The sequence below is a fragment of the Thalassophryne amazonica genome, chromosome 21 (genome assembly GCF_902500255.1).
Source record: "Thalassophryne amazonica chromosome 21, fThaAma1.1, whole genome shotgun sequence".
NCBI lineage: Eukaryota > Metazoa > Chordata > Actinopteri > Batrachoidiformes > Batrachoididae > Thalassophryne > Thalassophryne amazonica.
The window spans coordinates 36,762,786-36,780,215 of NC_047123.1; the positions used below are offsets into that span (position 1 = coordinate 36,762,786).

At 41.0% G+C, this 17,430-nt stretch overlaps 1 protein-coding gene across 1 annotated transcript in view; it reads left to right on the plus strand.

The window, feature by feature from the left end:
* LOC117503175 (tyrosine-protein phosphatase non-receptor type 14-like) overlaps window positions 1-17,430 on the plus strand; it is a 51,815-nt gene that overhangs the window by 6,021 nt on the left and 28,364 nt on the right. Inside the window, 2 exon segments of the mRNA XM_034162368.1 lie at window positions 7,522-7,929; window positions 9,343-9,518. Of these exon segments, the coding sequence (XP_034018259.1) occupies window positions 7,756-7,929; window positions 9,343-9,518 (350 nt within the window). The 5' untranslated portion in view covers window positions 7,522-7,755.

Sequence of the window (17,430 nt, forward strand, 5' to 3'; positions counted from 1 at the left end):
TGACCTTGTAAAAGGTCAATCACAGTCAAAACCTTGTAGCTGGAACAGTTCTGTGCTTACAGGTATTGCTTTCATATCAGACACATGTGCTCTTTGGACCAAAGTCTTTGACAGGTCTGTGTGTGAGAACTCTGTGACCCTTATGACCTCTGTGACCTAGTTAAAAGTAGGTCACACCAAAACCTTGTCGCAGTGATAACTCGTCAATCCTTTCAGGTATTGCTTTCATAGCAGGTGCACATGCTCTCTGAATCAAACTCTTGCATGAGAGTGCATGTGAGTACTCTGTGACCTTTGTGACCCTTCTGACCTTCACGGGCATAACCTTATCATTGCAATAACTGATAAATTCCTCCAGATGTTGCTTTCTTGTTAGATGCACATAGTCTCCAGACCAAAATCATGGAGGAGTTTGCACGAGTGCTCAGTGACCCCGGTGACCTCTGTGACCCTTGGGAACTAGCTAAATGTAGGCCACAATCAAATCCTTGTCGCCTCCATCACTCGTCTACACGCACTACATTGCAACACTTTAATTATCTGTATTTGCTCTCGTATTTTATGTATTAATACCAGTTTCACACTTGTTTGCTTTTCTGCACTATCTCACTCTTAAACTCTCTTTTCACTCTGTGAATTGAATAATTGTGTTTGCCTGGTGTGTGTCTGATGTTACACCGCAGCTGCACCCTGGAATGTGTGTGTGTGTGTGCGGATGGATGAGTGTGTGTTGCTTGTCTGGACGTCACCTCTGTGCAAACACTTTGCTGTGTGTTTGTCACTGTTGTCGTGTTCTCATGTACGAGAGAGAATGTGATCGTGTGTGTCTGTGTGTGTGTGTGTGTGTGTGTGTGTGTGTGTGTGTGTGTGTGTGTGTGTGTGTGTGCAGAGAAAAGTAGAATGTGAAAAAGCAGATGGTGTCAGTATCTGGACAGCTGTCTTCAGTGTCTGCTTGCAGCCGTTTGGGCCTGAACACAAGTGATGGTTGGACTTTTCCTCAAGTCCTTTCTGCTAAATTTGGTGCACAGCTGTATAAAGGGGTGGAGCCATTACATATTAAAATAATGTCTTTGGATTTTACTTGATGTTGGCTGTTTTTATAAAAGACCAAGCTTTTTTTTTAAAACGTTAATGGACATGCACTTTTCTTAAGCTGTTTCTCCTGAACTCCAGACGTTTGGAAGCGTGTCCGTGTCAGATGCGTTCGGGCTCATCGGAAATATTCAGTGTGGTTTCAGTGAGGGATGGCGCCTGCAGAGATCCTGCAGGAGGACAGACATGTTGAAGAATTAAAAACCCTACAGGAATTGTTCTTAGAATTCCTCACAATTATCTTATGATTTTGATGCACTCAGCTCACAAGATGAGATACAACACTGGGTTCATGCGACAGTATTTTAACACTCTTTGTAAGAAAACTTCAGTGATAAAATATGGCTGGAAAAATAGCCTTTTATGTGAAAGTCAAAATACAAATCAACACAGGTGCATTCGTTTTAGCAGGGGACCCCAGACTTCCCTTTCCTGTGCCACATTGACCACCTCTGACTGGGGGATCCTGAGGTGTTCCCAGGCCAGTGTGGAGACATAATCTCTCCACCTAGTCCTGGGTCTTCCCCGGGGTCTCTTCCCAGATGGACGTGCCTGGAACACCTCCCTTGGGAGGCACCCAGGAGGCATCCTTACCAGATGCCCGAACCACCTCAGCTGGCTCCTTTCAACGCGAAGGAGCAGCAACTCTACTCTGAGCCTCCCACGGATGACTGTGAACTTCTCACCCTATCTCTAAGGGAGACACCAGCCACCCTCCTGAGGAAGCCCATTTTGGCCTCTTGTACCTACGATCTAGTTCTTTCAGTCATGACCCAACACTCATGACTATAGGTGAGAGTAGGAACGAAGATTGACCAGTAGATCGAGAGCTTCGCCTTTTGGTTCAGCTCCCTTTTCGTCACAGCAGTACGGTGGAGCGAATGCAACACCGCCCCTGCTGCACCAATTCTCCAGCCAATCTCACGCTCTATCGTCCCCTCACTTGTGAACAAGACCCCGAAGTACTTGAACTCCTTCACTTGGGGCAAGGCCGTATTCCCTACCGGGAGTAGGCAATCCATCGGTTTCCTGCTGAGAATCATGGCCTCAGATTTAGAGGTGCTGATCCTCATCCCAACCGCTTCACACTCGGCTGCAAACCGATCCAGTGAGTGTTGGAGGTCACCGTCCGATGAAGCCAACTGGACCACATCATCTGCAAAAAGCAGTGATGAGTGTATGAATTTCTCATATGCAATAAAAGGTGCACGTACTGTACACGCTTCTGTGGGTTTCATGATTACTGATGTTTACAAGTTGACAAGTTTTTCATGCGTCATTATTTATGTAGCTGACACAATATGTATGAGCCTGAACTTGCAGCTGTCTGAAAAGTCTTGTAGTTCCATGAGTGGCCACTTGAGGCGGACTCCAGCAGTCGGGAACCGAGCCCGACAACCGGCTCTGAATTAGGTCAGATACTGGCCTCTTTCTCCAAGCCTGTGGTTGGTTGGTGGCAAAGACGCTGAAGTCAGCCTCACGTTGATGTGGTGCGAGCGCTGCTCTCCTATTGGTCATTTAGGAGAAGGAATTCCAGCTCTGCTCTCCTTTTGGTTGTTTAGGAGTCAGAAATCTCACTCCAAAATAGAGGCCAGTATCCGGGCCAATTCCTAGCTGGGCCGGTTGTCGGGCTATCGGGAACCAGCACACTCTCGAAATCCCTCCCTCTGCTTCCTTATTTCTCGACATGCACTGTCATCAAGCTGTTGGTTTGTGTGGACTGAACGTGCACACCACCCTGCAAAGTTGACATATTTTCAAAATAATGCTCTCAGAACAGCCGGGGGGTGTCATGAGACGGCGTCTTACTGATGACAAATAGTCACTTTTTAATATCATGAGATTTCTTCACACTGTTAGTCTTTCTGGACAAAACTGATATGAACGTCTTCACTCCTGGATGATTGGGTTCTAATAGTTTAGTGTCAGATGTACAATAAACCTGTCATTAACATGCCCACTGGCTCATCATCAGTCCTTCGGACAAGTTGGCCCAGATGTCTTACGAGGAAGCTGGCAGGTTAAAGTCCGGTCTGTGTGATTTGGATATCTGCGCGTGCAGCCCGTTTGGGTCGCGTGTAGATGAGTTCAGGGTTGCACTTTGTATGTGAACAACGCTTCATTTCATCCAGATTAGGTTTAAAAACAGGATGCCAGAGGAAGAGTGGTTTTGAGTTGTGAACCACTTAACCCCTTTGTTTTGCTCCAGCGCTCATGTGTAACAGGAGGCGTGTGTGTGTGTGTGTGGGGGGGTATAACGGGCAGAGGCGAGCAACAGAGATCAGATTGATTGAGTTACACACGCTACACTTGTGTCCTCTGCTCTCAGCAGCCTGCTTCTGATGGTCGTAACAGCAGGCAACAAAGTGCCGCTTTGTTCCTGTTTTTGTGTGGATGTGACTAGAGAAGAAGAACACACACACACACACATATATATTCAGGACCAGCAGCTCTGCTCCTGTCCAGGTGACTTGAAGAACATTATGAAACCAGAAGCTCACACTTCAAATAGGGCGTGAAATCTGTGTAGCGTGTTCTTTAGCTTATCAGACACGGATAATTCATTCTGATCGAGTTCATATGACATGTTTCCATTCAGATGATCAATCACTGTGTTCGTGCACATTAAGCATCTAATATTGTGATTAATGCGTAATATTTTTATTTGCGTCCTACAGTCGGTCTGCAGCCAGTGATGAAGACTGACTGTTCTTCCTTTCGAAAGTAAAAATTGTTGCGCGTTTGTGTTTTTGCTGTGTGCTGCACCAGGAAAACATCACAACAGATGGAAATACTTTCCTGTATATATAGTCAAAGTTTGCTATGCTGAAAATGAAAAATAACTCTTTGCCCAAAGTTTTCCCTTTCGCCATGCCACAAAATTACAAGGTGCAAATTCATAAACGTATAAGCTGTTTTTGCACATTGAAAATAAACACGGCAGAAACGGCTGCTGCAGCAGTGTTTTGTGTTGTTGTCGGAGCGGAGGAGTGGGATTGTTTGTCTGGGTTTAGTCTGCCACACGGGGCCCTGCCGCTGATTACTGGCTGGAGCCTGGTCCTCTGGCTAACCCCGGAGGAACCCAGATGGGTGTGTTGTGTTGGTGCGTCTTTTGTGCGCCTGCGGTGTGCCCTGTCCATGCATGTCTGTGTTTGTGTGCTCTGCAATGAAAGTATGCCACTGTATTTTCTTCATGTTTCTGTCGACCGGCTGTCACTTATTTGGCAGGAGGCCTGTGTGCTCGAGAACATTTCTTGGGGAATTTGTTTTTTTTTTTTTTTGTGCCAGGCTGCGACATTGTTTCACCTAATCCCAAACCTGCAGGGAGGGTCAGAGGGGCTTTGCTTCAGGTCAGGTGACAGCTGGGGTCAGAGTGGCCAAAGCAAAGCTGGCTGCACACATTTCTGACACGAACATTTAGTGAGTGAAAACATCAAGACCCAATTCACGATGTCTCTTGTGGTGAATCCAAGTCATTGACCACAATATTTGGGATTATTTGATTTTTCTGAATCAGGGTGGCACAGCATCAGTCATCATGAAAGCCTGGTGGAGGTTAAATAACCACCGATGTTGTCAGTAATAAATCCACCTGAGATGGGAATGGTCTGTTTCTGCAAAAGTCAATGCTTATGCTGACGACTTGTAACACATTTTACTGAAATGAGATGAAACAATAACTCTGTGTGTGCTACAACTTCAATTTAAGCATTAAAGAAGAAAAGATTGAAATTTTGGTGTGAGAAAATAATCCTGTGGATCATGACAGATTTTGGTGTGTGTGTGTGTGTGTGTGTGTGTGTGTGTGTGTGTGTGTGTGTGTGTGTGTGTGTGTGTATAATTGAGCAAGTATTTGGTGTTACATTCAAGTGGAGGCAAAGCTAGTAGTTTTGTGTGTCTGACATTGTTCAGATGTGGGGAAATCCTCGGTGGAACACAACTTTTCTATGTTGTGGTTTGACGGCTGCACCTGCTGGTAGTTTGCAGAGTGCAGGGCGCCCGTAGCAATAACCAAACAGCTTTTAGAAATATATATAGGAAATCCTGCAAACACCCCATAGTTTATAAATGTATATATTAAAATTTGGTGACAATTTTGTCCTCTGATTGCACCTTCTATTTGAAATTATAACAAAAACCCAGCTCAGCGGTTTGATGCGTATCTTCTTCCTTCATTCCATGATCGTTTGATTTGGTCATTTTCTCCCGTTCACTTCTCTCATACAGTCCACACAAACGCATGCACACACTTTTTCCTTCTTTGTGGTGCATACTTGTGTCAGGTGTGCTGTTTTTCCAGTCAGGGTAGAGAGGAATCTGGGCCCGGGTCCAAGATTCCAGGATCCCAGGACATGAAGCAACACATCCACTCCATCTTTTCTCCTCCTCCTTCTCCCGATCACAGCCACTTTGTTCCACATTTTCTTTGTGTTTATCATCTTACTTCCATACAGTTCCTTTCTGTATTTCCAGTGCGTGTAAATGTCTCATATTTTTGTCTTTACTTTTTTATTGTATTTCTGTTTGTATCAAGTTTTTTGCAAATTATGTGTACGTTAAATTCTCCTGAACTTGATAAACTTATGCTTTATTAACAGCCTGCTCAGTAGTTGGGTAAGAAATTATAGCATAAAAATTAATTTGCACGGGTATTGCAAAACAATTAATGCTATCTTGTGACATCTCAAAATAAAAATGGGATTTCACGAGGGCAGACATTAAAATCTGGTTCACTTTGAAGCACCAGATCAATTCACAAACCCCCTTTGTTTTGCCCATGAAATACCTCTGAGACGTGTCTGCCACCTGGTCGCTTGATTGATTGGATTAGGAGCAGGTGTGGTTATCAGTGAGAGACAGGTTCCACACAGAAATGGAAAAAATCAGTAAGAATTAAACAGTTATTTTACTAATTATTTTTTATGATTAATTCTTGTGTATTATTTTGCTAAAATTATTATGTTTATTTTCATAAAACTTTAATAACATGGTTATACCTGCACCCAATCCTGCAGTGAGTATTTTGTGTTATTTTTAGCCACAAAAGTAAAACTGTGCAAGGGAGATGGTTGACTCGAGTATGTTACGTAATGACTGGGGTATGTGAGAGAGAGAGCGTGTTTCCACACAAAATGTGATTTACTTCCTTTTTTTTCTTCATCGTTCTTACATTCTAAAACTCCAGTAACAGAGTCAGAGAGAGGTCCACACACATTCCTGTGGGAATGTGTATGAACCTAGTCGAAACAGACGCTTCTTCCTTCTGTCTCTGAAATGAGCTTGTTTGTCTGTTTCTTTCATGTCCAAAGTTTCGGCCTGGGGGCTGCCAAGGCCACCGCTGCTTATTGAAATCATACTACAAAGAAATCTTTCTGTGAAGTGCCAGAACTTATTTATTTTTGGTACGCTGCAGAATCTGGCACGTGTTTTGGAAATAAGAACGTGATGGTTATCAAACTCGAGTGAGTGAGTGAGTTGTGCTCTTTCAAATTCCGTTTTGAAGTGGCCGCCTGCACAGGTGCAGGCAGACCTTACGGCAAGTGTGTGAATGTGTGTGTGCACTACTATGCGTGTGTGATCTCACTGTGCTGGTGCTGAGTGGATGGAGGGGGGATAAAGAAGAAGAAGAATTCCACATACACAGATGTCAAGCTCCATTTGCACCTTAAAGCCAGCTGCTGCCTTCAGGTGGACATCGTCCACGTCCAGTCCGCCACCGCCGCTGTGTCCTGGCTTAGCCAACGGTGTGCTTCACACCGGACGTAACTTTGGTATAAATTTATCTGCTAAGGCACCGTTCTTGCCTATGCTAATGCATGACTACTGTTATTGCTGCAAGTTCTTTGTCTGGTTTTAGTTTCTGCTTGTTAATGGGAGGTAGAACACAAACTACTGATTGAAAGAACTTCTACCAATTAGAAATATGCCAAAGGGCCATTTAACCAGTTTTATTCATTTAAACCAAACAAACAAAAAATGTAAAATTGCTTGTCTGGTGTTCCAATGTTCTTTTGAGACCTTGGGATAGCTCTTTGTGTGTTTGGCGTGAAAACTGGACTTTGAGTTGCATCAGACTTGAAATGGACTGCCCCGAGTTGAACACAAGTTGGTGAAGCTCCTGGCAGTTTTGAAAATGTTCATGATTCGCGTGAGTTTAACTGCATTTTGCTGGCTTGTGCTGCACCCATTTCAACCAGGTGTGAGAACGGCTTTATTAGTCAACCTGCCGCCACCTACAGGAAGTGATGTAATAGCACGTACCAGCCTCTGTGTGTGGCTGAGGGCACACGTGGGGAACCCGTTGCTCAGCCATACTTCCCTGCGGGGAATTTGTGTTTGCATCAGCGTTTCCGGTTGAAGTGAAGATTTTCTGTGCATTTGCGTTTTATCCAGGTGACTAATCTTCCTCTTTGGGATCTCTCTCTGCAGCACCTGCTCGGCCTCCTCTTCCTCATCCTGTCCAGAAATCGTTGGGAATGGGCCAGCGCCTTGCTATGGCGCATCTCTCCACCCGGTGGTGCGTCTGGCGCCGTGCAAGAGCGAGGAGGGGAGCGGTGAGGTCATAAGGCCTGCTGCTCTCTCTCTGTCTCTCTGTCTCTCACCTCTTGTTGCAACATTTGACCTTTAACTCTGCTGTGACCCCACTGTGACCTCCCGTCAGCCATGCCCTTCCGGCTGAGGTTGCGGCGCACACGGCGCTACAATGTCCTGAGCAAGAACTATTTTGTGACAAAGATCCGGCTGCTGGACAACACTGTGATTGACTGCACGCTTTCTGTGGAGAGTACGGGACAGGAATGTCTGGAGGCGGTGGCCCAGAGGCTGGAGCTCCGGGAGGTGAGCCCAAAACACAGCAGCTATTTTTAAAAAACAAAACAAAAAAAAACATGTGGTTCTACTAATCCACACCAGATTACAATTATTTTGTATTCTCGGTTATACAAAACATCCTGTTGGGTTCTTGTTCTTCTCTAATGAAGTATGTCTCAGAGAGATAACCGTCCTGCTTCCTTTGATCTTCTTCCTTTGATCTTCTTCCTTTCATTTCAGCCCATGTGCCTGCGGTGACACAAGTTTTTTTTTTTTTTTTGCTCATGTGTGGTTGTCTGTTCTAAATAACTGAAACGGGTCAGCGGGTTTTTGCCAAACGTGGTTAAATATTTCTTGGTGAAGCATCTCCAGATGGTTAACTTCTGGAAGAGATCGATCACAGGTCAAGGTCATCAAAATATAATCAATAAAACATTTTCTCCCATCTCTCCAACCGGTGCTGCTCAAGATGAATGAAGTTTGTATGAATCAGTAAATTTATAATCAAATGATGCCATTATTTCAGTCGTCATTAATTGCTGCTGTTGTGTAAATGCAGACCAACCTGTGAGGTGTGGAGGTCTTTTTTTTTTTTTTTTTGTCCTCTTATGGTTTGAGCGTGAGGTGTTTTTTTTATGGTTCATCTGCAGCCGCTGGCCAGACAGACGGTGTCGCAGTGCGTTCTCATGTCATGTTGTGGTATTTGCCAGGTGTCAGTGAGATTGTAAATAACGGGGCGCGACACCTCCTCTTGACATGCATGCACATCATCTCACAACTCTGCGTGTCCGTCTGACTTCATAGAGGGCGGAGCATCTGACAAACATAATAAAGTTCTAGAGTGGCAGCAGTCTGGTGTTTTGATTGGACAGATGTGCAGTGGTGTTTTCTGAATGAATATTTCACAGTTATGGATCCGGATCCCGATCTGGATCTGTGCAGAGTTTGAACGGTGATGATTGAACGGTGTCGACATGGCCGGCGTGCGAGGTTTTAAGCAATAGATGTTGACAAATAGACAGTTAGGCTTTTAAAAGACTGATTTTAAAAAAGAAAGATCTGGAATTCTTGGAAATCTTAACATATCCAACCCTGAGCTGGAGGTCGGAGAGGTGGGCTTTGTGTGGCGGTGTACCGAAGCAAAATTACAGATGTTGGCGTGCAGTCCAAATACTTATGAACCCAACTGTACTTTGGTAGACCGTTAAAGGGTCTAATCTGATGTCTGCTTTTGAGAGTTACTCTGCCGATGTCTGTTATTTTCATGGTTTTCTCATGTCCGTTCTCCCTCACCGCCCTCCGCTGATTGATTGATTCCTCCCCAACTTTAGGTCATATTTCTTTCCCACTCTTGCATAACAGTCCTTTTCTTACCTCCTTTTATTATTGGTCCTTTCTGTCCACGCTGTGACTTGTCTCCTGTCTCCCGCCTGGCTGCAGACTCATTACTTCGGGTTGTGGTTCCAAGGGAAGACCCAGACCCCGGCCCAGCGCTGGGTGGAGCTGGAGAAACCTCTGAAGAAGCAGCTGGACAAGTTCGGCAATGAACCGCTGCTCTTCTTTGGAGTCATGTTCTATGTGCCAAATGTTTCCCGTCTTGAGCAAGAAGTCACCAGGTAAAGAATTGGCATCATTAACTTCCACAATGTCAACTCGTCACGTTACCAAAAAACTATTCTCCGTGCCGTTACGACACTGTTCTCCACGCTGTACTTTAATAAGCTTTGAGCCGCTGTCACTGTAGGAGCGATTTGAGTTTTATTTAAGTTGTCTGGCAAAATGGGTGGGGCTTGGCTATAATATGTCAATCCATAATCAATCCATCAATAAATGGCCTGACATCATAACTGCAAGCATAAATTATGTATTAAAATCGTTAACAGGTTACCAACTTCAAGTGACTTGATAAACATATTAACAGATTAGCAATAATAAATATTTGTACATTTTCCATTTTTATAAAACACTTTAAAAGCAACATTCTTGTAGATTACAAAGGTACAAACACCAAAAACACAGTCATGGTAATAAAAAGAAATTAACATGAAACTAACAGAATAAAAGAGACTAAATTACAAGGTTTACTGTCAAATAAAAAACAAGTTTTTTAGCTAACTACATGCTAGCCAGATAAAATACCCATTTTAGCGCATCATTGCATTGAATGAATTTAGCTAGCCCTGTAGCTAGGTTAATGTTTGTAGGAGTAAAATGTGAGGCATGTGAAATAATTGTATTTGAATTTGTTTCATACTGCAAAATGTAGTGATCTGTGTTTGGAGCAGTTTATACTTTGATAAATAAGATTATGGAAACCTTTCATACTGCCAAAGCATGCTAATGTGATAGCAGTGGTTAGAGTCCAAAAGTTAAAAGCATTAAAACACAAAAAGGTACAAACACCAAAAACATAGCCACAGGAATAAAAAGAAATGAACATGAAAATAACAGAATTAAAAAGTTTTTTTTAAAAAACACTAAATTACAAGGTTTACTTTCAAATAAGATAAACAAATCTGATTTTGAGCTAAGTAAATGCTAACCAGTTAACTTTAGCATATCATTGTCTTAACTGGACTTCGCTTGCACTTGTTGGGGTAAATCTACAGATCACAACAAATTTATTTTAAATGAAGTGAAATTTCCCTCGTAAATGATTTAAATGTGTATTCGTTCAGTTATCACTTGAATATTGTTTTGTTTTTGATCGGAATGTTTGTGTGCAGGATGGAAAAAGAAACTGTGTTTGTCTATTGTTTGACGTGTCAGTTTGCAGCGAATAGGAAATTCAGTCAGCGAGTGTCTCACACACACATGCACACACACTGTCTGAAGATCGTCTTCCCACAGAGATGATGAATTTGTGGCTGCTGGATTACTGGGAAAATCATCTGCAGGATGTGACAGTAGATTCATTTCAAAGTGTTACTTCATTTATTCTGCAGAATTTCCTCAGCGTGCATCACTAACGACACTGGACTTGATATATTTATATATATTTTTCCTGTTTGCTTACGCTGTAATGAATGAAGCGTTGCGTATTGCCATCTGACCCGGTGAGTCACAACGTATCGTTGCACACCGGCAAACGTTGGAATTCCTGGAATCCCTGACGGGCTTTAAGCTGTGTTTGTGTATGATGACGCCTGAGGGCCACTTTAGTGAACAATGGTCTCCTCTTTTTCTCAAGGCCCCCTCCAGGGGTTTTACCCTTGAACTGTTTAAAAGCCACATTTTGAGTTGTTGCTCCTTTTCAGAAGTGAGAATTGGTCATTTTTAAATTTGTGATCAGACCGGATTTTTAAATAGAAGAAATAATGTGAAAATTGCAAAAACATATTATCAAAAAATTAATGTACAAACCCAAATCAGAAAAAGTTAGTACAATATGGAAAATGCTAATTTTCATTTGTTTTGCAGGATCAACACATTGCCAAAAACAAGTTGGGATGCAAAAGAATTTACCACTTTGTAATGTTGCTTTTCCTTCTCTCAACATTTGACAGATGTTTTGGCATTGAGGAGACCAAGTTATGAAATGTTTCAGGTGTTGTTTTGTCCCAGTCTTTTTGCAAACGCCTCTTAAAGTTTGCAACACTATGGGGTCATCATTGCATTTTTAGTTTGAAAATTCTCCAGACAGTCTCTGTTGGGGACACGTCCAGTATCCGTACCCTCTTCAGCTGCAGCCATGTCTTTGTAATGTGTCGAGAATGTGGTTTTGCATTGTCTTGTTGAAAAATGCATGGACATCCCTGGAAAAGATGTCATCCTGATGGCAGCATATGTTGCTTTAAAATCTCAATGTACTTTTCTGCATGAATGCTGCCATCATAGAAGTGTAAATTACCTTTGCCAAGGGCACTGATACAACCCATTTACCATGACAGATTCTGGCCTTGGGAGTTGTTGCTGATAACAGTCTGGATGGTTCTTTTCCTCTTTGGTCCAGAGCACATGGTGTCCATTTTTTCCAAAAAAAAAAAAAATCCGGAATACTGCTTTGTCTGACCATAATATACATTTCTGGTGTCTGATGGTCCAGCCCAGATGCCTCAGAGCCCAGAGAGGCCGATGCTGCTTCTGAACAAGGTTAACATGAAGCTTCTTTGTTGCACAGTCAAGTTTTAAGTGATATTTGTGAATATAACTCTAAATTGTGGTGCTTGAGAATGGTTTCCCAAAGTAATCTGTTGCTCATGTGGTTATATCAGCTATTGATGAATGACGGTTCTGGATGCAGTGCCATCTGAGAGATCACGGGTGTTCACCTTAGGCTTGTGTCCTCTTTAGGCACTGAAGTTTCTCCAGATTCCTTGAATTCATGATAGTATGCACTGTAGATGGAGAAATATGCAAATCCTTACCCATCTTTATTTAAGGAACATTGTTTTTTTTTAACATTTCAATAACACAACCTGAACCTTTTTCTTCTGCTACATTTTATAAACAAAATGATGACTTGAATAATAGATCTGTTCAAAATGTCAAATGTTACCAAATCTTTTGGGCCACATGTTGTTCTTGTTCCACTAATAAAATAAAAAATCTGTGCCATTTTTTTTTTTTTTTGTAATCGGACACTGTTTAGGGGTCCCCCACAAAGCAACAATTTTCCCCAAACAAGTAATGTAGTAATCCAGTAATTCCAGTAATGTTATCCTCTGGGTGACTAATCAACCACCACTTTTTACAATTAGAAGCCATCACATGCACCTGTAAAAGAAAAATAATAGCATCAGAGTCGTCTCCTGTTAGGGTGACATTGTCTTACCAGTGGAAGGAGAAGAACATGTGTCACTCTGGGGGACCTCTAAATCTTATCTGATTGAGTTCAAATTTGGTCTGCACCTATAAAACCCCAAGTGGAACAAAAACATGTGGCCTGAAGTCTCTCACAACTTTTATTGTTTCACTATAAAACATGAACAGCCCTAATGAATAGAGCCCGACCGATATGGATTTTTTTGAGGCTGAGGCCGATAATATTTGGAGGAAAAAAATGCCAATGGTCGATAAATCGGCTGATTTGCCGATAGCTGATGAATCAGCCGATATTGTTAATATGATTTTTTTTTTTTATGAATAAAATGTTCTTTTTTGGACCCTTAACAAAAAAGGTATGAGGTAAAAGCTGAAGCTTTGTCCTCATATTGATAAACTTTATAACAGAGAAGAATTTTCAAGTTCAAAAAATGCAATCAAGAATTAAACCTTTGTGAAATTAGTAAATACATATCCTTAAAAAGAGTTGTGAAATACATCTGATCTTGTACCTCTTGATGCTGCAACTTAGATATAGGTTATATTACAGGTAGAAAAACCTTTTCAGTTGCAGACAAGTAATTGTGAGAGGAAAGAAACACAAACGCTAAGGAAACATTATTTTCACAACACTCCTTTATTTTTCTATTCTGCAACTTTCCAGAACAAAAAACATTCAAACAACCTTAGTGCAAGCAGACACAAACATTATTCCAGTAACTGTTCTGTTTATGAGCAATTATCGGCATTCTATCTGCAAAATTTCGGCTGATAGTGAGTACTTTGAAAAGGGCTTATATTGGCCGATAATATTGGCTGGCCGATATATCAGTCGGGCTCTACTAATGAATAAATGCGTAAATGTTTGACACCTCACTGGATAAAGGCAGTAATCAGAAGTTGAAGTTGTACGTTTGTCCGCATCACCCTCGTTCCACTATCCCTTTGTTATTCCTTTTGCCTCGCTCTTCTTTTTTTTCTTCTTCTTCTTCTTCATCAGGAATGTTGGCACAGCCGTCCAGCGTAGGAGGCGGACCACACATTCCTGGGGGGGGGGGGAAATGTCTGGTTTACAAAACACACATACACACACACTCAGAGCCTCACCCCTCACACCCCCGAGAAGCCAGCTGCACCGCCGTCACAGGAGTTAGTCACAATACGTGTACGCTCCCCGAGGCAAGCGTTCCCAAAAAACCCCAATCAAATCCAAAGCAGACTTCACAGCTTTAGAGCAAAAACACTTTTCATTATCTGCAGCCCAATGAAAGGATCAACAAAATATTTTTAAATGCCGATTTAGATTTTTTTTTTTTTACTTTTACTCTGTCTGCACCAGCCTTTGAAATTGTCATCAATCAGAGAGCAAACTAACAACTTAAATGTCTTTTTAAAACATTTTTTTAAGTTTATAGATGCATATAATGTTTCATTTTATTTATTTTGGTTTATTTGCAAAGCAGCTCATGTCTGTGCCTCCTTTTATTGAAGAGGGAAGGACACAGAAAAGCAAGTGAGGAAAAGAAAAAAAAAAAGTTTGGCAGCCAAACTTTGGCTTTGTATCTGTTTATATGGTCTCAACTTCTTTCCTGCAGGACTTTTTTTTTCTTGTTCTTTTTTATTCCTTTCTCTTTTTACGCGACCCTAAACATATTTATGTGTCCACAAAAAAGTATATAATTTATTTTTTTTTCTGACAAAGATGAGCCGAGAAAGTTTCACAAGCCTGAAAATAAAACGTCATAAAATTACCGTTAAGATCAGATTTTGACTGAAATGTCAGATATGTTGGATTAGGATTATTTTATGATATTTTTTCTGCCTTGCCCTCACTTCTTTGACTGTTAAAGCTGATACATTATTTAAATTTTTGGTTATTTATTGAAAATTTTTCAGTTTCCATTTATTTTGAGCTTTAAGGAGATAAATTAACCAAGAAAATGATACATCAGGAGACCCGTTTACTGCCAAAGAATTTGAGGAACCTAGCTAAAAATTGAATGTCTACAGAGTGCAGTTAATGAAATTAATCCTGATTGAGGTTCAACTAATAAGAGGTTCTGTCAGTCGGCTTTACCTCATTCTTTCATTTACAAGTGATAAAATATAACATCTAAAATGGATTTCAAATGCTTCAACTGGACTTTATTTCAGTGTTTTTAATGTTGTTATTAAGATATGAAGTTTTCACCAAGTGGAAACATTTACTACTGAAACATGAAGCCCACCTGAAAGTGCTAAAGCCTGCAGTTCCTTAAATGGCCACTTGAGGCTGGCTTGAAAAGTGAGTCTATTCCCATAGAACTTTATGTTAAAATGTTCAGCTTTACAGTTGAAGTAAATATCTACAATCTGGTACAAAAGAAAGGATTATATGTAGTTTCTTCACTCTTGATAACTGTACAGGTTGGAGGTAAATTTGTATATAACTGTGATTAGTTTAGGCCATTTTAAGCCAATTTGTTTTTGCATATTTAGAGGCGTGGTCAGTTTGAATGTCAAGATTTGGCCCCCTGTGGGGTTTTTTTAATGACTTTATGTTTGTAATACTTTTATTATTATGGGTTTTATTATTCCAACAGTGTTCATTCTCTTGAAGTCTAAGCGTCTGTACTTTGAGCTTGTATTCAATCCCCTGTGGTCGACAGTGAAATTAATGATTCTGGTGAGCTGTTTTAACATTTAAAGGAGAACAAATTCAAAGAAGACATGTTTTATACACACACACACACACACATTTTCACAGCTGCAGTTGGGGGGATGAGAGGGAAGAAACAGATGAATGGATGGACGGGAGGTAAAGGAGATCCACAATCAGGTTACACATCAGTCGAAGTGTAAATTCAAAGGTCTGACCACATAAAAAAAACTCTCGCGTTACATTTTCAGTCTCATTTATGCAGAACAAACAAACCACCTTTGACTCTGTTTTTTTGAAAGATTGCAGTATTTTCGGTGTTAAATATTTCTGTGTGTGAGATGGTTTGTTTTCAGTCTCCACATTTTACTGGTGGATAAAATTTTCATTGCTAATCACAAGTAGGTTTGGACATGAAGCATGTTGGCCCAACATTTTTACTTATCTTCTAGAAAAAAACTTCATGTCAACATTGGCAATGCAATGGCTCAGCGTAAACATGTATCTGTATTTGGTATTATCATGTATTTGGTTAGACTCTTTCTCTCCGATTGTTCTGTCTGAGTTATTTTCATTAGTTACTTCATCCAAACCATCAACATGTCTATTAGACCCCATTCCTACCAGGCTGCTCAAGGAAGCCCTACCATTATTTAATGCTTCGATCTTAAATATGATCAATCTATCTTTGTTAGTTGGCTATGTACCACAGGCTTTTAAGGTGGCAGTAATTAAACCATTACTTAAAAAGCCATCACTTGACCCAGCTATCTTAGCTAATTATAGGCCAATCTCCAACCTTCCTTTTCTCTCAAAAATTCTTGAAAGGGTAGTTGTAAAACAGCTAACTGATCATCTGCAGAGGAATGGTCTATTTGAAGAGTTTCAGTCAGGTTTTAGAATTCATCATAGTACAGAAACAGCATTAGTGAAGGTTACAAATGATCTTCTTATGACCTCAGACAGTGGACTCATCTCTGTGCTTGTTCTGTTAGACCTCAGTGCTGCTTTTGATACTGTTGACCATAAAATTTTATTACAGAGATTAGAGCATGCCATAGGTATTAAAGGCACTGCGCTGCGGTGGTTTGAATCATATTTGTCTAATAGATTACAATTTGTTCATGTAAATGGGGAATCTTCTTCACAGACTAAAGTTAATTATGGAGTTCCACAAGGTTCTGTGCTAGGACCAATTTTATTCACTTTATACATGCTTCCCTTAGGCAGTATTATTAGACGGTATTGCTTAAATTTTCATTGTTACGCAGATGATACCCAGCTTTATCTATCCATGAAGCCAGAGGACACACACCAATTAGCTAAACTGCAGGATTGTCTTACAGACATAAAGACATGGATGACCTCTAATTTCCTGCTTTTAAACTCAGATAAAACTGAAGTTATTGTACTTGGCCCCACAAATCTTAGAAACATGGTGTCTAACCAGATCCTTACTCTGGATGGCATTACCCTGACCTCTAGTAACACTGTGAGAAATCTTGGAGTCATTTTTGATCAGGATATGTCATTCAAAGCGCATATTAAACAAATATGTAGGACTGCTTTTTTGCATTTATGCAATATCTCTAAAATTAGAAAGGTCTTGTCTCAGAGTGATGCTGAAAAACTAATTCATGCATTTATTTCCTCTAGGCTGGACTATTGTAATTCATTATTATCAGGTTGTCCTAAAAGTTCCCTAAAAAGCCTTCAGTTAATTCAAAATGCTGCAGCTAGAGTGCTAACAGGGACTAGAAGGAGAGAGCATATCTCACCCATATTGGCCTCTCTTCATTGGCTTCCTGTTAATTCTAGAATAGAATTTAAAATTCTTCTTCTTACTTATAAGGTTTTGAATAATCAGGTCCCATCTTATCTTAGGGACCTCGTAGTACCATATCACCCCAATAGAGCACTTCGCTCTCAGACTGCAGGCTTACTTGTAGTTCCTAGGGTTTGTAAGAGTAGAATGGGAGGCAGAGCCTTCAGCTTTCAGGCTCCTCTCCTGTGGAACCAGCTCCCAATTCAGATCAGGGAGACAGACACCCTCTCTACTTTTAAGATTAGGCTTAAAACTTTCCTTTTTGCTAAAGCTTATAGTTAGGGCTGGATCAGGTGACCCT